We start from the raw sequence: 26,182 nt of genomic DNA, 5'->3' as shown, positions 1-26,182 counted from the left end.
CCACTAACACCTTCCCCCAAACTTCTGAGAACATAAAAAACCCAGGAGATGGAATTTGACAGAGAGGACACCGAGGAGACGCGGGAACTGTATGTGATGTACTAGGAACACAGGTCCTCGACCACAAAAGGGACATCAGTGGAAAAACTGAGAGAGAATAAACAGGTCTGGGTGATCAGGACAGGTGGTAGATGATTGGTAAGTGACAGACAGCAGAAAAATGATGGTTAAATGACCTCAACCTCCAACAACCCCCCCTCAATAGAACAAAACTCCCTCAACAGAAGAAGAAACCAAGGCGCCTTGTGTTTGTGAACTGCCAGTGGTGTGTCAAGTTTACCTCCTTCCTCACGGCAACTCTTCATGGTGTGCACTGCCAGCCCCTTTTATACACTAAAGAAAGGGGTAAACGACTCGTCCAAACTTCTCACAACGCAACATTCCCAGGGCCATGTGGTTGATCACTTGGTTCCCAGCTAGTGCCATTGTGTATTGGAAATCTGTGGACCCTTTAGACATGGAGTCCAGCCTATGAAGAGTCTACTCAGTTCTGGTTTGAACCAGAGCTCCTTGCTTCCTGGTCTGGCATCCTTACTACCATGTGAGTACCCTTACCACACACTCCCGCTGACACCAGCGTAGCTGACCCAGCTACTGCATCCTCCCACCAGAATGACGGACTGATCCCTCCTCCACTGAAAACTAGAGTCAAAATAAACACTTCTTCTCATAAGAAGTTTGCATCAGTATTGGGCCAGGACAACAGGAAAAGTGGTTAATACAGGCACAAGGCCAACTAAGGTACAATGACAGCTCAACAGGCTGGTTCAGGGATTGTGCCCCTGGCCCTTTTGGGAAACGGAGATTAGTGCCTGGCACAAGGCTGACTCTCAGTACATTGACAAAGGTTAAAGCTCCAGGGTGGTTGCAGCTGGGAAGGAAGCCATGAGCAAGCTCAGGAATTACAGCCTCACATGGTCTCTGCTCAGGTCTGACGCTTATCCTGACATTGTCCTAGAGCCTGTACCTGGTTCCCTAATCAGCAGGACACAGCTTCTCTCTTCTCTTTCTCTCTTCATCCTTCTCTTCCCACCCCTCTGGAGAACCATCCCCACTTGAAGGAACTGTGTTCCAGAGGCTTTGAGGGAACCCAAGAGGCAGGAGAAGGGAATATAGGTTTGTTCCTGAGGTTTCTCGGGTGGGACCAGCCCAAGGCTGTCCATGTGAAAGATCAGTGTTCCTGAGTATAGTCCATTTGCCCATAGAGTCCAAGTGAAGCATCTCTTCCTGACTGGAGGTCTTGCCATCATCCTACTCTAGGCTGGCTTGTGGCACTGCTGCAAGGCATTGGAAGTCCCCACACATGGATCCCAATCCCTATGTGTTCCCGAGTCACTTATCTTTTAGGACACCCATGTTCTCAATCGTCTCACCAGGCCAACATCAACATCTGGCCTTGCAGGGCTTTTAAGAGAACAAGTACTGCAGTAAATACAAAGGCACATAATGAGGGGGGGAGGACATGTAGGTGTCCTGGTATTCCTGACCACAACACCAAGTGTTGCCATGGTTGTATAGTTCCTGGAAGTCTCTCACAGCTCCAGTGGGAAGGCAAAAAGGCAGTCTGGCAGTCTCCTATAAAGTTAGATACACTCTTGCCATAAGCCCCTGCAACTGTATTTACTCAAGATGAAAACACACAGGGACACACAACTATTCATAGCAGCAGATACACATAGAAAGGGGGAAAGGAACAGTTTAAATGCTCATTGATCTGCTAAAGGGACAATCAAATTGTAACATATCTGTATGGTGGAATAGATGACATGTAAAGGGGAACCAGTCCACATGCCCCAATATGGATGGATTTCCAACGTGTTCCAGTAAACCAAGGCCAGTCTAGAAAAGGCAGAGGGTCTGTTTCTGCCACATGGGAAAGGCCTGATTCAGAAGGAACTCGGGTCATCCGGGGCTATGGAAATGCTCTATATCTTGATAATGACAGCAGCTACACAACGGCAGACGTCTGTCGGAGCATATCAGCCCATGCCCTTAGAGTGAATGGATTTCATTGTATATAATTGCACCTGAGTAGAACTGATTTTAAAAGAGAAAAAGACCGAATCTGCGTCCCCCCTTTCTCCCTTCTTACATTTTCCTGAGCCTATTAAGCCATTTCATCTTCAAATCCTCCCTCTACCCACAACCCCAGGTCACTTGAGTATTAACCTCCTTCCCAGCTGCGGGAGGAGATGCTGTGTTTCCTCCTTCCTCCTGCTAGATTGCTTTTGCAGAGACCAGATGGCTCATCACTGAGATGGAGGAGTGCAGGGGCCAGAAAATGGGAAAATGAGAAGCCTAGGGGTGGAATGGGAGGAATTAAGGTGCCAGTCCCAAGGTCTGAAAGTCCGTGGGATGTGTGGCAGAAATTACCTGAGCTGAAGACAGACACCTGTGTGCACTGCAGCCCAGTCTGGGATGCATTGTATGGGATGCAATGATGGTCATCGTTAATGAGGCTCCTGTCCCCAAATTGTTTATTTCACTGAGTGGCGGGGATTTGACATGGATGGGAAGTCACCGTGAGAGAAAGTTAAGCCCTGTGTAGGGCCAGACTCTTTTAATGACTACTGCTAATACTATTAGTCTCTGCTCTAGGGACTGGCAGCCATTGCTCACTGTAGATGTCAGTGTAGATGTCCTCTGCTTAGTGGCACACTCTGAAAGTGATATAGAAGGGTGTGGAAGACCTCAGTAAGGCGAATGATGACAGCTCTTCTCAGAGCTGGCACTCACAGCACAGAAAGCTATGTTGTGTTAGTCTTGGGACATGGTGACGGCCCAGTCAGCTTCAGGGCCCTGCCAGAGCCTGCCAGGGCCTGGCATCTCTACCTGGAACCCTCGCTGCTTTCTCACTTTCCTTTGGGGTAACCTTCTCAGATCTTCCTACTCTGGCCACCAGGAGAAAGATGGTTGACAGAGTCCTGGGTAGTGGGCATCTGGCTGTCCCCTTCAGTCAGACCCTTCTTGAGAGCATGCTGCAGCTTATCAGGTGTCCCCATGAAGAGGACGCTGGTCTTGTGGTGAACCATCAGACACTCCAGGAACATCCAAGTTAAGAGGAAAGTGGAGAAGGAAGACTGCAAGCCTGCTGTTTCATGGAAGTATGGTGTGGTCTGTTTATGCATTAGAGCTGCTTACTAGCTTTAATTTGGTGGAGAGGGGGGAGAGCAAGTTTCCTTCATGGGGCAAAAACAAACAAACAAACAAACAAACAAACAAACAAACGCAACTTGGAAGGCTTACACCTGCAATCTGAACACTCCAGACCAGCGTTTCTCAACCTTCCTAATGCTGTGACCCTTAACACAGTTCCTTGTGTCGTGGTGACCCCCAACGGTAAAATTATTTCATTGTTAGTGCATAACTGTAAATTCGCTACTGTTGTGAATCGTAATGTAAACATCTGATATGCGACCCCCAAGGGGGTCGTGACCCCCAGGTAGAAAACCACTGCTTATCGAAGATGAGGCAAGAGAATTGCCATGGGCTCATAATCACCATGGAGTAAGCAGTGACTTCCCGGCCGGACGAGCTACAGAGCAAGACGCTGTGTCAAAAGCCAACTCTACTTCCTCAAATAAAGCATCTAAACACTCAAATCCAAAGTCCGTGACTGCCACTGAGAAACCTGGCCCTACCTCATCCAGCCCTGCTCTTGTATCGAGGAGCTGCCTGCAGTGTCCTTTAGCAGTGTCCCCTATGTCACTGTGTCAGGAAGCCTTGATGGGCTTTCAGTCCTTCCCAGTGCCATGGACTTTACAGCCATTTCCTCATGGTGGAAGGACTTAGTAAGGGATGTGTAATTACCTCACTCTGGTTTCTGTTACTGTCACCAAATTCCCAATGCTGCGTGTATCAAAAACAAAACATGTTCTGGCTTGGGATTTTAGAAGTTGGAAAATCTAAGCAGTATGGCTATGGGAGGGTCTCCCTAACTGTACCCAAACATGGCAGCAGGTACAAGATGGCAGGTGTGTGTGTGCATGTGTGCGTGTGTGTGTGTGTGTGTGTGACAGGGCTCATATGGTATGAGGACAAGAGAGCTGAGAGAGGCTGAGCTAAGTTATGGCAGGCCACCCTCGTGGGACCTAATCTGCTCTAGTGGGAATTAATCTACTGCTCTGAGACCAGCATTTAATCCTTTAAAGCTCATGACCCAATCACTTCCCATCAAGTGCCACCTACTAAAGGTCACAGCACCTTCAGATATTATATATTGAAATATACTGGGAAGCAGGCTTCAGCACAAATATTGACAGGGACAAACTACATCTAAATCTGTAGCAAAAACTGAACTTCATTTAGGAGTGGTATGGAGAGGGAATGAGTTAAAACACAAAGCATTTGAATACCAGTTAGCTTAATCAATGGCGGCTGCTATCAACATGTGCAAAGTAGACCATCATTTCCCTTCCTCGTGTGGCTCTGAGTAACAGGTCCTCTCTATCCTCTGTCCTTTCTCCATCTCCTACTGGCCTCCAAGGCTGTTAGCTTTATAGGCTGTTTTGTTTGGGTGCAAACACTTGCTTACAGCTCCAGTCACAAGCCCGTGATTTCTCTCTTTAGCTCTCCTTTCTTCCTTGGCTCCCAGAAGAGTCCATGCTGAGTGAACTTCCCTTCCCTTTGCTCTCTTGTCGCCCTCCCCCACTGGCATCTGAGGTCTTCCTCAGACCCTCAGCAGCACCTTCCCATGGGGATTCCCAATGATTTCATTCCCCAAAATGAGGGAGTTTTCCAGTTCCCAGTGAACTCAGCTCAGTAGTCAGTGGCCAGAGCCTCCTAAGAAAACATCCTTCATTCATGGTTTCTCTCCTTGGCAGGGGAGTGAGCTATTTTGCTTCCTGATCCTTTTTTACAAAAAAAAAAAAAAAAAAAAAAAAAGTAATAACAGGTAACCAGCACTGGGAGGAAGTCCAAGCAGTTGCTCCAGAGAGGCCCACGAAGAAAGGAACCACTAACCAGCCTCAGATGCCAGCTATTTGATGACCATCCCTAAAGACAAGGCTTGCCGCCCCAGCCGGGCCTCCCTCCTTCGGGCTCTGCGGAACAGAAAAGAGCTGTCTCCATTAAGCCCTGGACAGATTGCAGTTTTCTTTAAAGTAGAGACTTCACTGCATGCTGAGTTTGGGGCTTGGTTTTAAGACACCAGTCTCGCAGCATGGTGTGGCTGTGTGCCTGCAGTCATGTGATGCTGAGAGGGAGCCACTCATTCATGGGGAGAGAGATTTCACAGACGCCTCCTCTCAAATCATAGCAGAAGGCATGGCTCCCAGAACAGCAGTAGGCTGTAGATTTGTGAGACCTGCCTTCAGATGTTGTCTTCTTACCGAGATGGCTTTGGATTCACAGGCAGCTTCTCTGACCTCTTTCAGCCTGAGTTGCTCAGCTGTCAAAGAGCCGCCCTGAAGCACGTACCTGTGAGCTCTCAGCGACTCTCCTGATGACTAACTGGCTGCAACATCCAGTTTTTTTTTCCTGGTGCATTGCTGGAGTTTATATGCATTGCACAGCTCCCTACACTAGAATGAGCTTTCCAGAGCCACTCCTGTGGCCAATTCATTTCCACATCCAGTGCAGGACGTGGCCAGGCACATGATAGAGCAGCCGCTACTCGTCACAGAATCCATAAATAAATCCCGGCTCCTGAGGGACTCAAAAGCAATGGGGGTATTGAGAGGAGTACACACACACACACACACACACACACACACACACACACACACACACAAATGAGAGAAAGCACCAGTGCATGCCATAGGCATATGGACCTATTCATCATTGCCACCATAGGCTCAAGGCATATAATCCCTTTCCATATATCACCTCCGTATAACCCTCACTTCACATCCATCTGGAAGATTCTGAGGAGATTCACTCAGAACAGAGATGCAGTTTGCAAGTTGAGTGAGCCACTGACTCTCACCTACCTTTCCTGCTCCCCTCTAGCCACCTACTCCAGCCCCAGAAGGTCAGGGCTCAGGCTGCCTTCTCTTCTTCTGCTCTGCAAGCCCGGACAATGAGCTGTCCGGGCTCAAAATCTGGTTTAATCTGAGCTCCATCAGATTTGACAGGAGCTAGGTGGCCTCCCAGTACCAGGCTGGCAGCACCCTACAAGTTTACAGAACTGAGCCTTCACTGCATCTTGCCAGCTTCCCTCAAAGGATACCTCTTCATTACTCGGCAGACCTGAGCCTGGCTGCTGAGTAAAGATGACTGCATAGGGTGAATCAGGGCTGTCAAGCCAGTGGCAGCTCCAGAGGCTGCCTCACCCTGAGCTTCACCCTGAGGCCTGCTGCTCAGCACCAGAACTGCAGGAACCTAAAACTCACCTTCGTTCAATTGTGCGCATGTCTTCAGGAACGGTCAAGTCTGGCCAACAATGAGACCTGCGTTTGTGCAGTGGTCATGTCCTAAGAAGAGCTCCGTGCTTAATATATTCTTAATAGCACAGCCTGCTTAATACATTATGTTAATAACTATAATTATGCACTGGTGTCATTTGGATGATGGAAAACCAGAGTTAAGAGAGGTCTGATGACCTCCCAAGGACCCACGGCTAAGACTTCAGCTGTGCCTCTTGCATAACCTCACACTGCCTCTGGTGTCCCTTATATTCCACTCTCCTACTCCGGGCCTCTGTGTGGTGTGGGGGTGGGGGTGAGTGGCTTCTGGGCTGTGAATGGAAGAGCCTTGATTATGTCTTCCATAGAAAAAGCTCTAGAATTAGACAAAGACGTTGGACCTCACCCAGCCAATCACCTGTCTCATAGCTTTACCCGACCTCTAAGTGCTAACTCTGTTCACAGTATGCACCTAACCTGTAGGCTCATGGAACGCCTACTTTCTTCTGATAAATCAGAATGGAACACTCAACATATTTGTGCACACCCGTTTCAATGAGCAGAGATCCATCCATACAAACACACACACACATATGCATACGCATGTGTGCGTGCATGCACATGCACACATGCACACATGCACATACACACATGTGCACACATGCGCTCACACGCGTGCGCACACACACACACACACACACACACACACACACACGGATATGTAGCTTCACATGTCCACATTTTCACACATAGCCCTGTATGTTCATACATGTTACCTGTGTTACCTGGTACACTGAGGTCAAACCAAGGATTTTTTATCACCTACATGAACCCTCTTGACCATACACACCATGGACATTGTCAAAATTCTGTGATGACTTGTAAGCCATTACCCTGTGTCTATGTGTGGGTGACATTCACCAGCCCTGCCTGGCATGACATAGACAAGCTGACCAACGGCCAAGTTCACAGCTATGACAACATGAACAACTGTCATATGGGCAGGGTGCCACCAGTCTTTTTGTCCCTAAACCCTGGTTTATGTCCCAGACTAGGTTTTGCTTGGGGAAGAGGGACTCTTCCCTAAGACTGAGACAGCTACGCTGGGCTTTAACAGACTACAGAGCTTGTGTGCAGGGCCAAAAGATGGCTCTTCTTTTTTTCTCTGCTGCCTTGGGTAGGTCACCCTAATTTCTCTGTCAATCAAACTCTACCTCTAAGGAGTAGGGATAGTAATACATTACCGCAGGGCCATGTGGATAAACGAGGTAATAAATGCCCATAAATGCCATGCCCAGCAGAAATTAAATACTTCAGGACTGAGTCTGGGATAGCAGTGAGTGACCTCTCTCTTTGGCTCTGAGCCCTTCAGCTGTTTAATATGCTACTGGATGACATCACTCCTCTGCTCAGCCACCCCCTGACTTCCCATGAGTCTTCCACCCACAAAAAACCCCTTTCCAACCCCTGCTCCATTCTTCTTTCCTGCTGTCACCTCTCTAGGTCTCTATATTCTCCTTCCCTTCTTGTTTCCTTAGAGCACACGACTGTCCTATAGCCCAGGGTCTTTGCATGGGCTTCTTTCCCTATAGAAAGGTGTTGGTGCAGATTCAAGTCAGGGTGTTCCAATGCCAGCAGCCAAGCCCAGCACCTGTTTTCTACTGTAGGGTTTAATTTTCCTCTGCTCAAATGTCATCTCCCCGGGGGGTCCTGCCTAACAGCACAGCTCTCCTTCCAGCCACCCTTTAATTCTCTTTCAGTTCTTATGAGCTAAAAAACGACACCTTCACAGGTTCCCCTGAATCTCACCGAGAGATTCAGACATACACAATGGCAGGCCCTTTGATCTGCTGGTGAGTCCCCAGTGCCAATGACAGCAGCAGAGCCTGGCACGCAGGAGGTTCTCAACAGACCACAGTCTACCTCAATAGATACTGACTCCTCCTCCCCGAGGAACATACATAAAATTGTCCATCCCCAGCAGACATACCCTCCGTTCCTTCTCTCCACTCCCTTTTCCTACTCAGCTGTGCACTGGGTTTCTAGCCTTGTTCCATGCATGAAATTAGGCAGTCTGTGCTGGCCAATGAATGTATCCGGCTGCTCCAGCCTAATGGTTTGTAAGCAGGGAGAGGCATCAGAATCCCAGGGCTTAATTTGAACCCCTTCTAAAAGCATCCCCTTGTGACCAAGTCCAGGGCAGAGACCCTGACAGGTGCATTTTGCAAAACCTTCTCTGGGAAGCTTGGATGCTTGCGACTGTAGTCATCCACAGGAGGCAGGGGGAGAAGAGAGGCTCACAACACCAGAGCCTCTGCCTGGATTTCAATCCGAAGAGCAACCCCATGTGGCTCGGGCTGTGGAATGGAGCAGACTCATTACGTTTTACTAGGACATATTGAGAGAAAGTCTGTAGGGCATTTATACGGTGGTGCCCACCCCGTGGTAAGTGCAAGTTCACATTTCCTGTGCACTTACAGTGATTAAACAATTATTTTCCTCCGGGAGTCTTTGCTGATTGCTTTGCAGTGCTTAGGTTAGGAGTTTTCCTGCAGTGGGTGGCCAGTACATGAAGCTGGCTGGCATGCTGCTGAAAGGAGTACACTTCCCTCCATTGTGAAGAGCAGCGCCTCTGTCACCCCAGTTTTCACAACGCTTCACGGGCAAAATTCATCAAAGAGATCGCCTCACACACTCTATGCAATCCTCTACATCCTATCTTCCTTTTACATTCCTTGCCCGGGAAACTTCAAACACTGCTGGCTAATCTTCATCCCTGTATTTTGGTGGAGTTTTTTTTCCTCCTTAAAACAAACCCCAGAAATAACATCATTTTATTCAGCATGCATTTCTAACCGGTGAGAACTTTTAAGAGATATAATAACAGTATCATTATCACACCTACTTAAATTAATGGTAATTCTCTAATCTCTGCTAATACCTTGTCTGCATGTAAATTTCCCTGGTTGCCTTAAAAATGTCTCCTTCCAGTTGCTTCATTTAAATCGGGAGGAAACCAGGCCCTCACGTTGCTGCATTGTTGCATCAGGTTTGCTTTTTCTCTTAAGCCCCTCTCCCTTCTCCCCAAAGCTCACCGGAATCATGTTTGCCATCCAGATAACAATTACTTAAATATTGCTGACGGCATTGGCCAGTTTCTCCTTGTCCTGCTGGGTGAGGAAGGCCACGTTGGCAGCAGCAGCCTCTGTGGCAGTTCCTGGGGTTTGTCAAGCTTTTCTTACCCACCTTTGCCCACTGCATCTCAGCTCCTCCCCATTTCCCAGCACTGGTGTGTGCCAGCAGTCTGCCCCTGGTTCTCTTTAGTCTCCTTCCCCCCCCCCGCCCCCCACAGCCCTTCTCATTTAGTTATTGGTATTGTTCAGTCTCGAGGACTTAAAAGCTGTCTCAAGTTTCTGTTTCTAGACCACCCAGAGTCCCACTCAATGTCCAACCTGACCCCCATCCCCAAAGGGTCTGCTGGACCTCAACCTTCACCTGTCTGAATTTCAACACTTGCCCTTCTGATGACTTTGGTTCGACCCTTGAACTCATCCCCAATCTCCGTCTCTCTCAGGCGCATGCTGTAAGGTTAGGTTTAAGAAGGGCACTGAGCTGCTTTGTCCTTTGGGGCAAGAGAGTTGGGAAATACTAATGTGGTTGACAGGCAGCCCTTGCGGGGTTCTGAAGAGCTCTCAGTCCCTCCAGGTCAAGTGAGGTTTCTTTGTTAAGGTCTCTGAGGATCCAGTGCCACATAGTAAGTATCCAACTGACTTAAGTGCCTACAATTTTGGTTGCCTGTGTTTCCTTTTTCTTTCCCTATCCCTCCTCAGGCAGTCCAATGTGACTGACTACAGCCTTCGCCACAGCCCACAGCAGATGGTCTGTCAACTCTAGCCACAGTGCCTGGAGAGGGGCTGGCTGCAGGGGGTGTGGCCCGGTCTGTGAGACAGTAGCTCCTGATGTAAACCACATTAATCTACTTACTGGACAGCCCAGCACCTCATTTACTGCCACTCCCTCTGTCCTAGCCACCACCGTGCAAACCTTCTACCTAAACTCTCTGTTTCTGTCTTCTTCTCTTTTCTCCAATGCCTTCTCAACTCTACATTCCAAGTTCTTTATAAGGATTCTTTGCTCAACATTATCCTATGGGTCCATTTTTCTCAACACTTCATGACAGGCCTTAATTCCCTGGACTAGAAGCACTGGTATCGTTGGCAGAGGTCTTCATTATGTAGGCTGCACTGGGCACTACAGGATGCTCCACAGCATCCTGTGGGGGATGCAGCCACAGTGGGCCTTGACCCACTAAAGGTCGGCTGAGACTTATCTCCCAGCAGGTATGTCAGGCACTTAGAGTTCTGGGATGTCTGTATGCATTTCCAAAACTGCCTGGAATAGAGTGGGATCCCGGTTGAGAATCTCTTACTAAATTTGCTGCACCCTTCACTATGATGATTGGTTTTGTCAGCTTGGTTCAGTCTAGCTTCAAGTGGGAAGGTAGTTTCAGTGAGAGACTGTCACAGATTGGTCTGTGAGGGATTATCTTGATTTCCTTAACTGGGGTGGGGAAGAACCACTATTGGGTGGCACCATTCCCTTGGCAGAGGATCTTGAACTCTGTTAAGAGTGGACAAGGTGAGTTTAACACACAGATACAATGTATTGATTCATTCCTCTCTGCTCCTTGACTGTGGATACAATGTGAAGAGCTGTTTCCTGCTGTCTGGACTTGCTGCAAGGATGGGACCTGAAAGTGTAAGCTAAAATAAGCCCTTTCTCTTCTAAGTTGCTTTTGGCAGGGTATTTTTAATCACAGCATCAGAAACTAAGACAGCCACTAAGTTCTCTGATTTTGCCTCAGGCTATGCTCCCCGCATGCTTAGGCTCTTATCTAGCTGAACCCCAAGAGTCCAGAAGCCACCTCCTTTCCCCAGCTCTTTGTGTAGACTACCTTCCCTGTGGGGACTTCCCAACACCTGTTCATATCCCATATTTCTTACTTCCAGTCTTCTCTACTTGCCCTTTCTCTAGAGCAGCTGACTCACTAGATACACTGTGAGTTTTCATCATCTTATTGGGAGTACTTCTCCAACCTTGAGAGCAAAGAGAGCCCCCAAGAACAAAAGATTGCTAAACCAAGGTTCTCTTTTCACCTAAGAATCATTTTCCCTAGATCTTCAACTGCAATTTACTAATAATGTTCATAGCATGGGGGTTGGAGGACATTTCAAATGGAGGCCCTCAGTAATGGCTGCCTGTCTTTTACCCCTCTTGCTAACAGGAAAGCATATGCCAAATGACTACACAGAGGCAAGCTGTCCAGAACCTGCCTTTTAAAAACTCCCAGCAGGCTCTGAGGAGCCAAGATTCATGGCTGTGCAGTGAACTCAGCAGCTATTGAGGCAGCAATTTTGATAACAAATGTGTGTGTGTGTCGGGGGGGGGGGCAAAGTACATACAGAACAGCAGATAGTTACTACAATCCGTGTTAAAAGAACTGTGTATGTATGTATGTATGTATGCATGTATGTATGTATGCATGCATGTATGTATGTATGTATGTATGTATGTATGTATGAGGAAACTGCTCATACTGGTTGCTCTAAGATGGGGGGGTGTAAGGTGAAGAGTGTGTGTGTGTGTGTGTAATTGGTTATATTATAGAGTTGTGGAGGAGGGGGAGATACTCCATCAAACTGTATATACATCTTAACTTAAAAAAAACTATATCAATGTACTATATATCTGAAAAGAACAAATTAAAACAAAGGACATAATTTGACTGATGAAATGTAAATTACCAGGGCTGTATGAAAAGTCCATGCATTGGGGATAGGGTGGGGGTAAAGCTCCTTGCACAGGTAGAGGTGTCTAGAAGCCCAGAGCTAGCGTACCCTGGCACTTGAGTGTGGTTGGATGGTTTCTGTCTGCAGCCAAGGGTTGGGAAAGTCAGAGGGTTCCCAGGCCCACAGCCCAGGCTTAGCAGTATACAGACTCTGTGGCACTGGAACAAAGTCTGAGGAAGGGCCTGCTTGTGCCTAAGCTATGTGACCATGTGCCCTCTGGCCTTGGGGCTAGCTCCTTGTTTTGTGCTGGGGTGTGACTGAGGCAAGTCAGAGCCACCTCAAAGGCATGCAGGCATGCATGGCAGGAGGTTCTAGGACAGAGTCAGTCTGAAAGAAGAGAGTGATCATGTGGAGTGAGGGGTGAGGGGGACAGGAAGGTAGGGTGAGGATGGAATGAGCTGTCCTCAAGTATCTGAGGGGCTGTCAAATATAAGAGGGAGGGAGGAGTCCTGTTCTGAGCCTTCTAGATGACTCAGGAGGGGGACAAGCACTTTGTGCTAACCCAAAGCACTCCCTTCCTGTGTTCTTGCCATTGGGAGGGACTCCAGGTAACAGGAAGTACCAGTACCACATTGGGAGTCCTCAGTAGACCCATGGCTGGCCTGCCACTTTAATCACCATTCCCCTCTCAATACCAGGGCAATACCCATAGTCAGTGGTCACAATCACTGTGTAAGGATTCAAACTCAGCCCCGGATCCTACTCACCTAACATTTTAGCTCCAACCAGGAGGCTCTTTGGGATTCTAGGGCTGCAATTCTATCCTATAGCAAAAAGGCGGCAGGGGGAGGGGCAGGGGAAGGAGGAGGAGGAGGAGGGGCAGGGGAAGAGGGAGGGGGAGGGGAGGAGAATGCTGAGCAGAATTGTGGACTTTGGCAAAACCATCTTCAACTAAGACCCTGTCACTCCTGCCTTTACTTCCCCTTCTCCAAAGAGAATCCCCAGGCAGACCTAGGCTAGACATCAGAAGTCCAGGCAAGGGCACTGTCAGCACCAGGTGACCAGCCTTGTCCCCACACCTACTGCTAATTCGGAGGAGTAGGTGCATTGGGCCACCATGCTGTGGTGGAGTGGATGGAGAGTGAGTGTGGAGTGTGGAGGTTGGTGTGGGAGAGGGAAGGCTGGCTGGTGAGCCTGGGGCTGGAGGGACACTGAGGCAGTTGAGCCCCCCCCGCGCCCCCCCCCGCAAGAGGTGGTGGGGGCGGAGGTCGGCCGCACAGGTAAGGACAGCTCTTCCCCCACGCATGTGACTCAGCAGCGTGGGAGCGCGCGGGGCGGCGGGGGCGCGCGGCTTCCCCAAGGCTGGGATGCCCGCCCCCGCGAGGGAGCGTGACGCTGGCGTGCAGAGGGGGCGCGTGGGCCGGGAGATTCTGTGCTGTTCGTCAGCAAGCCAGCCGCCCACACCTCCTCCGCTCTCGCCCCCAGCCGAGGGAGTCCCAGGAGTAGGTGGAGGAGGAAGGACTTTCCTGTGGGTTTGCCTGTGGTTTGAAGACCAGGCAGCCTATGGGGTCTAAGGAGTAGGGAGGGGAGTGAAGGGGCCGTCCTAGGCCCGGGAAGGGAGGCAGGCTCACTGCCTGCAGAGCCCCCTCCTGCTGTTCTTTAGGTTTAAGCCCTGATGACTACAGGGGACCCAACAGAAATTTCTAGGGTTCTTAGCTCTGGAAGCCTCATCGGGATTCCCCTACATTCCACCCTCCGAAGGCTCACAGGCCACAGTTTCCCTACTCCCAGAAAGAGAGCATTTAGTCTCTCTCAGGCTCTCTTCCCAGTGTCTTGCCTTGAGATGTATTCCCCACTAAGGGTTCTGCTTCATTATTCTTGGTGAGCTGAAGGTACAGGCCAAGGGAGAAAATGGTTGTCCAGTGGAGTTGGACAGAAATGGAGGCCCAGGAGGGTTCACTGCCAGGCTGTACCTAGGTCTGTGAGGGAGGACTGGCATCAACTCTGCCTTGGCTGTAGGATCAGAATCCAGTTGTGTAAAAGGATAGTGCTGTCAACCCGCTACCTGTACCTGACTCTGGAAGTCTGGGGTGATAGTGTGTGTGTGTGCGTGTGCATGTGCGTGTGCGTGTGCGTGTGTCTTACTGAGTAGCATGAAATAGTCAAAGCTGCTGGGCAGGGCCTCTTGTATGCAGTGGCTCTGGAAGGGAAATCCTGATGCTAGACCCAATCAAACAATTCCCAAATGCTTCGCAGAGTTTTTGTTTCTGTTGTTTTTAAATAATCATTGTGTTAAATTTTAGGACTGATTGAAAATTATGGTAGATTGGAACCATTCATCAAGGAAGAAATTGCGGGAGTTCCCTGCCTGTGCCAGGCATGGGAGAACATTCCTGACTGCTGGAGGCAGGAGGCTGGTCTGACCTGGCAAGTCAAGAGAGGCAGCTAGTTAGTATCAGTCGCTGGCCGCAGGACATGTGGGGAGTGTCTGCAGAGAAAGCCATGCAGGTTTATCTCTATTGTGTTTCTCACTGGGCTGTAACATTGAAGCAGTACTGCCCACTTTCTAGGGAGCCTTCATCCTACAGCTTTACTTTATGGGAGGGGGCAGGGGATCTAGGAATCCTGCCTGCCAGATAGTACACCAGTGACAGGAGGATGGGTGTGGAGGTCCAGGTTTGCAGAGGACTACAGAGGTAAGGTGGGAAAGAACCAAGTAGCCCCAGAGAGGGAGAGGAGGAGGGAGAGGGAGAACAAGGGGGGGGGTAGGGGCAGGGAGGGGAGGGGGAGAGGAGAAGGGAGAGGGAGGGAAGGGTACGGGGAGAGGGAGATGAAGCTTGCCATGAAGAGAGGGAACAAGAACCAAGAACAACCACCACCTGGCTTTCTGATAGTACCGAGTTTACCAGACAGGCCTCACTTGGGGCTAGGGGTAGATAAGGAGGTGACAGCTGCCTCCCTGCTAGGTCTGCACAACCATGAATGCACCTTCAAGCCCATTTCAGTAACACACTCACCTGGCCTCACAAACACACCTCCACCATGTGCATGCCCAGCTTCCTCCATTGGAATCGTAACATCACCTAGGAGATGTTTCAAGAAGTGTTTGACAGAGGGGCAGGCCTAGAGGGTTCCTGTTGGGTCCCAAGCAGAAGGGTGATTCCCCACATCCTCTTCCAACTATTGTTTCTCCTCTGCCTTCCTCCCTCTCCCTGGGGGTGAAGTACGATGGAGCCTAGAGCTTCCTGTATGCTATCCACCATGAACCACATCCCAGTCTTTCTCCTCTTCCAGAGATAAGGCCATGCTTCAAGACTCTATCCGGTAGACATTTTCTACTCGTTCATCCTCCAAGGGTATGTGTGTGACTAAGACGTTCATCATAACTTTTCTCATGCTTGGTCATTGGTGCATTTCCTAGGCTAGGAGACGAGTCAGAGGCTGGGAATGAGAGGTGATCTCTCCTTGCTCATAGTCGGGAACAGTGGGATCCATTATAGATGGACAGGCACTGTCTACCATACACTTCATTTCCACAGCAGCCTGGAGTGCTGAGTCCCCAGATCTGCTCTTTGCACATGCTCAGATGAGGGATTGGACGCTCAGTGCTGACAGGCTAATTGTGAACTACACGGGGGAGGGGTTTGTCTTCTGGTCAGCTCCTCCTCAGCCCTGACACCACCCCCCTTCTCTCTCTCCACTTTTGGCTCTATGGACACCAGCTTTTCTTAACCAGCATCCTTTCATCAGAGACTGGCTCAGTGCTGAGCTCCGTCCGCTCTTGTCTCCCACATCTTGGTAGGCCACACTTCCTGCTCTTTAGCAATGCCTAACACTGTCACGGGGCATCTTACCATCCCAAACATTATTCCAAGATCCTTGAAAAGAGCAAGAGCTTTCCCAGCACCTGGGTGCTTCTTCAGTCCTTCGTTTGTGGCTTTTGCAACAGGGATGACCTCACAGGGAAGGCTGCCCTCTATAACCCAAATATAGCCCAACCACTGTGAGTGACCTTTGTGGCCTCCCCCCTCCCCTCAAGTGATCTCAACTCTTACAACACATTCATGGAAATAAGGCTAGGCTTAGTTCCTCAGCAACCTCTTTATGTCCCTCCCTGTATGTCTCTGAGCCTCCTGCCCTGGCCTTCAGGCAACCAGTACCTTCATGTAGCCTCCTCTGGGGCTACCACTGCCCTGGGAATTGTCCACAGACACACTTCTATGTGGAAACGGGGAAGACTAATAAAGCTACATGGGTGGGTTTTATCCTGTCCTAGAAGGGTTTTTTTTTTTTTTTTTTTTTTTTTTTTTAACAAAAGAGATAACCTGGAAGTGCGCAAAACCAACTCTGTGGAATTGTTGTGTGGGTGAAGAGATTCTGGAGAGCAGCCATGGGCCTCCCACAGCCCCCTTGAGACCCAGGAAGTAGCTAAGAGTTTGTTTCTGAGCGCCAAGGGACCATCCAGATGGGTTCTTCTAATCTGTCATCAAGAAAAGCCAGAGGAACAGGATGAAGAGTTAAAAGAGGGGGTAGTGGGGGATGGGACTTGTAAAGGTGGAACCTGCAGGAGGGAGGGGAGCTGCAATTGGGATGTAAGCGTAATTAATAAATAAATTAGTGGGGGGAAAAAAGAGTGAGCTCTAAACCCATCCTTGGGACTAACTAGTTTAGAAGCAGCAGACACTTCCCCTCTGCTTTTCATTTTCTCCCTCGTGGAAGAAGCCTGGACTGGGTGGCCTTAAAGCGTGCTTCTAGCGCTGACATTTGCTTGATTCCCCAGAGGGCCCCATGAAGTCCTTGAGTCCTTGTAGCTCTGGACAAGATGAAATAACCTGACGGCAGCATAAAGCTCGGGCCCTTCTCAAGGAAGGAAGGAAGGGACTCTGTCCACCCTCTGTCCACAGCAGCCTGCCACGGGGGAGGGACAGGTACCATGCAGCAGCACAGCACTGGCCTTAGTTACATAACCCTCCTGATCCCAGCAAAGAACAACAACAAAACAGCCTGTTCCCAGAGCACCCAGAATCCCAACACACACACACACACACACACACACACACACACACACACACACACACACACACACGTCATTAGGGGTTTTGTAGACACCTGTGAGAGAATCTGAGAATCTTTCATGTGTTTTCTTTTTTCTACAAGTATCTCATCCGAGAGCAGTCTTCTAACCTTTAGATCTATAAGACTAGAGATATTAGGGTCCCCACAGTTCCCTCACACCACTTAGTGTCATAAGGGCCTCTTGTCTTTTTGGCCTCTTCCTTCTTTCTCTCTACCTCTGTGGGGGTTCCATAGTGAAGGTCTACCCTCCATCCCCAGTAGGAGCGGTCTGCAGAAGGGACTCACTGGTCCTGCTTTTTTCTGAACATGGAAGGCATTTCCCAGGTCCTGTCCTCACAGATCACTGTTCTCCCTGGCAGGTCACTTTGTCTTTCCCTTGAGGAGACTGTGGCTTCCCATTTTAGGAAAAGTGGCAGAGTTCCTTCTCACCAGAGGGCATGGTGACAACCCACATGTCTTTGATATCTTAAGAGAAGGGCAGATGATCTTAAAGTGCTGCAGGAGAGCTTGCAGCTGGCAGAAGATGCATTTTCGAGCTGTGAAGTTGTCACATCTCATAGAGATCACAGGCCACGGTGGCTTTGTCCTGCCCGGCTGCTTGACAAGGTCGAGCTGACAGTCACAGCTCTGAAATACGCTGGGTGTGTGTTGTCTGGTGTTAGAAGAATAAAAGAACAAGGAGCACATGTCCAAAGGTGACCTAATAGACCAGAAGGAACCTAAGTGTGGATTCTGGTCTATTGATGTTATCTGAGACTAGATGATGCATTCATCCTTCCTTGGTCTTTATACATTGAAATACCGTACTGTATTAAGTGCTTAGTGAGAGCCCAGAACAGTGCTAAGTAAGTAACAGTTTGGAGTTCTTAAGGACTGGAAGAAGAAAGTGGGATGAGGTGAGGTACCCAGACCTGTGTGTGCCTCTGAGATCCCAGGTTCTCAGATGCTTAGACCCAAGCGTTCTGGGCTTCGGTGGCTCCCCAGCTTTTCAGCCAAGAGCTCCAGCTTGTCTCCTCACCGCACTCCTATCTTTTTCTTTCTGAGAAGGCTTTCAGAACCAGAACTGACACTCAGATGTCCCCTCCCTGCACAGAAACGAGAAGCCCTTTGCAGCTTCTATAGAGACCAGTACTTGGTGCTTTTCCAGAGTGAAGCAGAAAGTTGCTGCAGTGTCCTGAGTTTGGAAGCCTGCCAGAATTATCCCAGTTGAGAACCTGCCATTGTGATGAGTGTCCCTAGAACCTCTTACGAAGCTGCTGCCCTGCCGTACTGGGTCCTGGACCATGAAGTTTATGTCTGGACCCCCGTGGGGGGAGGCAGGATGCTCTTCCCAATAAGAGAAGTTAGGGTAAAAATCTTTACATGGGGTTTAAACTAAAGCTGGGTTTCCTTAGAGACCTTGGTCCCAGCTATGGGTCCCAGCTTGCTTTTCTTTTTCATACCACAACCCCTCTCCTTCCCTTCCCACCCATCCCTAACCCAATCTCTCTCCCTCTCCTCCCCTGGAAGCAACCTTTGGAATTCAGGCTGTACAGATACTTGCCTAATCAGCAGTACCAACTGCTGTGCCTCTTGCTTGGGTTGGGGCCAAGAGGGACCTGTGCCAGGATGGCTCTGTGGGGCCCTGTGGTGTTGCCCACACAATGTGGGAGGAGATGGGGGGGGGGGAGGAAAGGAAGATGGATGCATGGGCTGGGGGATGGCTTAAGCCCCAAAAGTTGTGGGGGTGTTGTTGTTGTTTGTTTGTTTCTGAATTAAAGGGCAGAAGGAGGGTTGGTCTGGACCTTTGCAAAGGTCTGGCATGCAAATTTTGTAAAGATCTGCTCTTTATCAGATTCCAGGAGTGAATAAAAGGCTTCACTCCCTCCTCAAGTGAGCCTTCCTCGGACCCCACTTTCTAACTAGTTTGTTTGGAATCCTCTGGCTACTGATGGCAGCAAATGGACAGGGTGTGGACAGAAGAGGAGCAAGCTATGGCAACAAGGCATGTCTAGGCTCAAGACATGCTGAGACCGCCCCTACCCACTGACATGACTCAGGCAGGGACGCTCTGTCAGAGGGAGGAGTGATGTCTGCGTGTAACACAGATGTATCCCAGGTCTGAATCTGATAGACAGTTTCATTTCTGGCTATCTTTGGCTCTTACTATTTTCTGACACAAACCCTCACCTCTAGCCAAGAAACCCTTCCATCTGGTTCCAAATTTCTGCATATGCCCATTCTTTTTACTCTATAATATTCAGAGAGTAGACGGCTCTAGGCAGCTGCAGTATGCTTACACTTGCTTAAACATTTCTAGATGTGCCTTGTTATATGTCATGTAAGGCCCACTTCCTTCCTTCCTGTCTTTCCACAGCACAGATTTCAGGCTTTTAAAGAGACGGAACACCTGATACATTTAGCTCACTGATAGAACTCCACTCTCTGGAGAGCTTTCAGGGTGAGCCAGTCAGACACTTGCCACCTTCAGGAAGACCACCCTCACTCAACAGTAGAGATATCTGCTCCAGTCAGCATCCTAGTCAACTCCCGCTAAAAGGCATCTGCATAAATCATTGAGCTGTCCCCAGACCCTAGGCAGTATGAGGCTAAAGAGCTCTAGAGATGACTGAAGATGTGTTTCATGTGGTGCTGGGGGTGGAGCTCAGTGCTAGAACATGTGCTTAGCATGTTCAAAGCCGTGGGCATGATCTTTATTAGGAGAAAAACAAGGGAGGGGGAAAGAACATTCAAGAAAAGAGGGGGGAAAGACGAGAAGGAGGAAAGTAATGAAGGAGGGAAGGATGCTCCAGGAGGGTAAGGGAGGAAGAGTCAAAGCCATGGTAAGTATAAGGGCACTTAGACTTTCACACTGAGTCAGGAAGTAGAGAAAATGCTGAATTTGAAGCACGACGCTCAAACCTTACCTCGATCTGATTAATCACCTGCTTCTGGGACTGGAGACACAGAGAAGCCCTGGGATCCTAACTGAGCAGTGATTGAGTAGGTGGGCAAATATGCTGTAATAGAAGCCATGGTCATAAAGGCAGCTTCTATAGCAAGGGGTCTTTTCCAGGTCAGGCTGAGACCTGGCTCCAGCCAGGAAAAAGATAATAATCAATTCCATATATGCTGTGAGCCTTGATTGAAAAAATAACAAAGAGGAAGAAGCTATGCTTGCTGCTTCCATTAAATAGCATAAACATTGGGGCTTGCGCTAGCAGGAGTGGGAAGCAGGCAGAGAAAGGATGCTAACCCCTAGGGCTTCTGTAATATGGCTGTACTCACCCGCCTCCACACTGCTGCTTTCTTAGCGTGGATCCCAAGGCCAACTCCTTTGTGTGTCCCCCAGCTAAAGGAGGGAGAGAGGCCAGGCTGCACACTAATCCCCATCAGATGGCCACTAAATGATCTATCATTTCCCAGCTCCTGAGCTCCTGAGCTCCTGTGCTCCTTCCCAGAGTTGGGAAAGAAGAGGACTTGAAGGAGAGAGCAGACTGTGTGGCTGGCAATGTGCGTGTGTGTGTGTGTGTGTGTGTGTGTGTGTGTACGGTATCTAACAGTGTTTACCCATCTGTAGTCACCTATATAGACCCACATTCTCCTTTTGTAATGAGGACAGAGAGGAATAAGCAAAGCTTTGCAGAAAACCTGTGATCTGAATACCTTCCTGTTCCATCTCTTCCCTCTCTGCACAATAGGGAACTGACTTAGCAGAAGCATGGGATAGAGAACAGGTGGGGCTCAGGGGCACAGCTGCTGGTTCTGGTCCCTTCCCTCACCCTGTACATGGAGGTCTCTCTCTACCTGATGGATCCCTCTATCCTTGCCCCATGGACTAAGGAATTCCCAAAGGATAAACATCCATGAGGCCATGGGTAGAGGACAGAGTGAGCTAAATTAATGAGCCACGGTGATTCACTCCTGAGTTCTATGGGGGAAATGTTGCTTGAAGTCAGGCAAAAACATGGGAGAGAAATATCATTCCAGGGACCTCCAGCCATCCGAGGTGTGCTTTACGTCACAAAGAAGGGAAGAAAGTTGAAGGGAAGTGAGGTAACTATGTGCTCACTCTTGATGTTTCTGGGTATCTAGGCCTGAAAAGGGCTGGAGACTCCAGAGAAGCTAATGTTATGATAAACCCCTTAGTGCCTACCTAGTAACATGTTTACAGCATCTTCCATTGCCTTCCACCATGCTGGTTGGTTCTTATTTTTGGACCATGGGAAGCAGAAACAGGGTAGGGAAGACAGAGTTCAAGGATGTCACATGGTATTGACATGTGAGGCCCGAGAGGAATCCAGGGGATTCCTCAACCTCTGGACTCCTAGCAGGAACATCTGTATAGAAGGCATGGGCTCTCTGGGACCCACATCTGTATAGAAGGCATGGGCTCTCTGGGACCCACATCTGTATAGAAGGCATGGGCTCTCTGGGACCCACATCTGTATAGAAGGCATGGGTTCTCTGGGACCCTTTGGGGGCCACAGAGAAGTCTTTCTCCAAGAACAAGATCAGTCATCAATTCTTATCAATCACAGCTTCCCAACAAGTTGCAGAGACACTGAGGCTGTAATAGGAGAGAAAGAGGATACCAGATATAATGAGGAGAGAATTCAAGTGAAGAATTCTAAGTGTCAGGCCTCTATGGCTGCCCCCAGGGTAATGGAGTGGAATTGTTCCCTCGGTTGGGGGAAAGGGCTATATAATATCTTGGAAGAATGTTGCCTTTAGCTGAAATGTGGGCATTGAGGAAAACCTAACTCTCTGGTTTTCAGACCATGAAAAAAAAAAAAAAAGACAGCCATAAAACTGAAAGACAAATAGACCACAGAGGATTTTTTTGGGTCTTGAATCAGATGCTTCAGGTCATCCTAGATCTCCATCCCTGAGCTCCTGTGCCTGCCTGTTCCCGTTCCCCCCACCTCCCGTCCAAACCTACCCTGCGATCAAGTATGCCTACTTCACCTTTTAAACTCCATCTCGATGGGAGAGGAAAGTGAGGTAGGGGGCAGAGAAAAGGTGAACTTTTAAGTGATGCAGCCAGTCTTCACAAGTGTCTTCCAGACATAAAGCACATGTGAATAGAGATGAGGCACTCGGTGGCTCTCCTCACTTGCCCCTCCCTCTCCTGTAGCATCACACCACCAAGGCCACTGCTAACCAGGTACTGATTGCCACAGGGCTGTTCTTCTCTCGCCTGTCTAAAAAGAAGCAATACTGACAGGATCGCCAGGCTCTTTCAATACAGAGGAGAAAATGTTCCAGCCCCCTTTATCTCATCCTCCCACATTCCTATACCATGGACCTCACAAGTGAAAAGAAATCTCGAGGCCCTAGACTCTGCGTGGGGACAATTAATATTTCTCCTGGAATCCAAGATGAGGTTTCCTAATAACCAAAGGGAACCAGGGCTTGCCGTAAGAGGTCACCACAGATTTATAGAGGCATTACATTCAAGAAACTGCTTTCCAGCTGTCTCTGATCTCATTGTTCTCTTCCCATGATTTGAACCCAGATAAGCTTCTGAGTCAGCGGAGAGCTCCAGCCAGGTGAGTCCTCAAGCTGAAACAGAGACATCCAGGAGTCTGGAGGGCTGTTTCTGCGTATGCCTTGGCACTATAGAGGCTCAGCATAAAGATGTTCACTTGGGTCAGAAGGGAGAAAGCTTTCCCAAGTGAGCCACTCCTGGCTCTGACTCCCACTGCATCAGATAAAGAGCCAGCTCCTTCCCCTGGGCAGCGCTGTCTCCCACCATTCATCTTCCTGTATCCAGCTCCCCTGCCTGTTCCCGTTCCCCCCACCTCCCGTCCTTTGCTTTATCCTACCCACTCTAATCCTTGCTGCTGGACCCCAGCCCCTATAAAGCTCTTAAACTTCCTGATCAAGTCTGTTTTGGTGTCTCACTCTTTATTTAAACAGTTGTACTATGCAAACTCCCTTCCGAAATTTTCCTAGCTTAAATCCTTCAATGGTCCCCTGCTTTGGCTTAATTTTTTTGTCCCCAACTTCCTCCCAATTTTATCTCCTTTAATTTCTGGAAGTTATCAATATCCCCAACCAGTTAAAGCCCATTCCTCTCATTTTTTGCCCCAAAGATGGTCCAGATACTTCCTTTGGCTCCTACCACCACAGACCTTCCAACGCGGATCTCAAGCCCTCCTTTGCGGGACTCTCCTTGACACATTTTTTTTCTACCCAAGGCATTTTTGCCCGCTTCACTTCACAGTGCTCAAGTCCTTTACTCTTACACACAGATTTCCCATTTCCTCACACCCACTTGCTTCTCCCACCTCCTTGTCCCCACTCACTCGGGTCTCCTGCTCAGGACGCCCTTGCCGAGGGCGGCGGGGGATGCGTGTTGAAGCAGGGCTCCCGCGGCAGCACAACAACTCGAGGGACGCTCCTTCTCCTTGTCAGCTATGGCCCCGGGTGCCACCGGGTGCTGGTGGGGCGACTGAGGAGTCTGAACCCTGCTGCTGGGTGCCGGCTGGGGCTGCGCCAGGAGCTGTCCGTGGTGCTGAAGTGGCGGCTCCGGTGGGGCGGGTATGAGCTGTCCGTGGTCCTGAAGCTGTTCCTGGGCCGCCGCGGAGGCCGGAGCAGTGACTGCAGGAGCAGGCAGTGGGGCAGACGGCGGCGGGGGAACCAGCCCAGGCGGAGGCTGGGCTTGCAGCAGCTGCTGGTGTTCCCACAGGCTGCGGTTCTCCGCGCTCAGCTCGTCTAGACGCCGCTCCAGCTCATCGATGCGCTGGCGCTGGGTATGGATGAGGCTTTGCTGGTTCTGCACGATGGCGGTGAGCTCCTTGAGGTAGAGCACGGCGCGCACCGGGTTCTCCAGCAGGCTCTCCATGCCGCCCGCCGCCGCCTGCGCCCTGCCTGCGCCTAGGCGGGCGGCGGGGAGCGTGAGCGCGCAGGAGCCCAGCAGCCCAGCAGCTCTGGCGGTCGGTGGCCTCCCTCCTTCTCTCTCCCTCCCCTTCCCGCCGTCGCTTGCGCGTCACCGCCACACAGGCATTTGCACACGCACTGAGGGGCGGACCGGCGCCAGGGCCCACCTCCCACCTCTGGGTTTCGTGAGGAACTCTGCTTCCCGCAGGGGTGTAGGAGAGGCGGGTGGGGAGGGGGAGCAGAGGGGAAGAGGCTGGGTCGAGCAAAATACTCTATGAAAACCCAGGATGGAGATCTGTCCTACCAGGGAAAAAGGAAGAGCCAACCCAATCAGAAGCGCTGGGAAAGTGCTATAGAACTAAGACAAAAAGGAAGCCGCCAGAGAAAGATGTAGAATAAAGGAAGCTGCCAAAGACATAGAGAAGTACAGGAGCCCAGCTCTAAAAGGTCACCGTCACCCAGAGAAAGGGCCCATTTTTTTAAGACCTTCTAGGGAGGAGACACACCTGCCTTTCTGATGCTCAACAATTTTCTCTGTGGGATGTCCGTGAACAGTTATGAGACCCTAGAGAACGAGGCGTGTGTCTCTTGCTTAGTTCTGGCAGGGGTAAGTTAAGGCAGGAAGGCTGCGCATGCAGGGATTTTTCTCTGGAAATGAGATCTCATGGCTCTTTGGACCTCTCTGACAGGAACAGAAACTAAATAGAACCTCTGAGGTTCCTGCTTCCAGAACCTTCTGAAGCAACCATACTCTTTGACGGCTAGGAAGCGCATGCAATTAGTAAACACTGGACTAGGAGATGATATAATAAAAACTACCAGGATGGATTTGTTGGCTTCTTGTAGCTTATAAGCGGTGGATCAAAGATGTAATAATTTTGAAAGGTGGGAGTAAGAGCTGTGACCAGAGTGTTGTAGGAGTCACCAGTCTGGGGATCTCTGGAATGCTTCTTGGAAGAATTAACATTTGAGGAGGGAGGGGTTTTCCTGGAAGCTCAGAGACAGGAATCAACATGGAATTATCTGTCCATTTTTCAGTTTTTGCATATAACATCCACTGGATGCAGCATTATACTAGGTCAGCCAGGAGGAAAATTAAGGCAGGAAGGCTGCTAGGGCTGGATTTTTCTCTAGAAATGAGGTCTCAGGGTATTTGGAGTAATAATTCATAAGCAACAGTCTGCGCTCATTCTGACTACACAGCTCCGTGGTTTTGACAGTATACACCCAATCACTCATCACTACAAACAAACAAACAAACAAACAAACAAAAACCTGTTACGTGTAATAAGCATCCCTCGGCTCTGTTCAACTTCCTGTCCCCAGCCCCAGCTAAGCACTCATCTACTTCCTCTAAACACACATTAGTTTTGCCTGTTGTGGGATCTAATATTAATGAAGTCACATAATGTATACTTGCTTGTGTCTGATATGTATGCGGTCCCTCCATTCTGTTACAAATACCAATAATTTCTTTTTATTTCAGAGTGGTATCAACAACAGACATAGCATAGTTTTTTTCTTTCTTTCCTCTATTTGCTGATGCTGTTGGTGGACATTTTTGTTGTTGGGCACTTTTTTCTTTTTTTTTGCAGGTGCAAGCTGACAAGTGACTCACTGTTGTTCTGAAGCTGAGCTCGGAGACAGCTTTTGATTCTCTCTCTCTCTCTCTCTGAGTTCACTTCAGTCTTTTATTGGTTTTACACACTTCCTTGTTATACAATGATACATAACCAAAAGCCTTTTTATTATTTTCCTCAGACTCATTATTTTTCCTGAAAAGCCCCACATAACTATTTCAACAGAAAGCACTATGCACACATGAAGTCACAGTCCAGCATCTGCACAAGCAAGTTATACAATAACTCTTAACTCTCAGAAAGAAATAAACCTCCGAATCACAGGCCATCCAGACATGAACTTGCAGTTACAGAATTATATGAGAGCAGAGAAGTAGCGCTTTTATTTTAAGAAAGAAAGGTTCACTGAGCTCACTGCACAGGGAAAATGGGCTGGGTAGTAATAAAACCACTGTTATCAGCAGTCTGC

General features: G+C 49.3%; 1 protein-coding gene across 3 annotated transcripts in view; it reads right to left on the bottom strand.

Annotated features, from left to right (window-relative positions):
- Iqsec3 (IQ motif and Sec7 domain ArfGEF 3) overlaps positions 1-24,191 on the bottom strand; it is a 99,054-nt gene extending 74,863 nt beyond the window's left edge. For all 3 annotated transcript variants that reach the window (XR_015047569.1, XM_085839977.1, XM_085839979.1), the window contains exon 1: positions 23,560-24,191. Coding sequence is in view for 2 of the 3 variants with exons in the window: in XM_085839977.1 (XP_085696103.1) it covers positions 23,560-24,098 (539 nt within the window). In the remaining variant the exon portion in view is untranslated. The remainder of the gene's footprint in view (positions 1-23,559) is intronic.
- Positions 24,192-26,182: the final 1,991 nt, after the last annotated feature.

The sequence above is a fragment of the Mus caroli genome, unplaced genomic scaffold (assembly GCF_978045245.1).
Source record: "Mus caroli unplaced genomic scaffold, Mus_caroli_1 scaffold_7, whole genome shotgun sequence".
Taxonomy (NCBI): domain Eukaryota; kingdom Metazoa; phylum Chordata; class Mammalia; order Rodentia; family Muridae; genus Mus; species Mus caroli.
The sequence above is the reverse complement of the archived record's forward strand: the minus strand, read 5'-3'. Positions and strand labels throughout refer to the sequence as shown.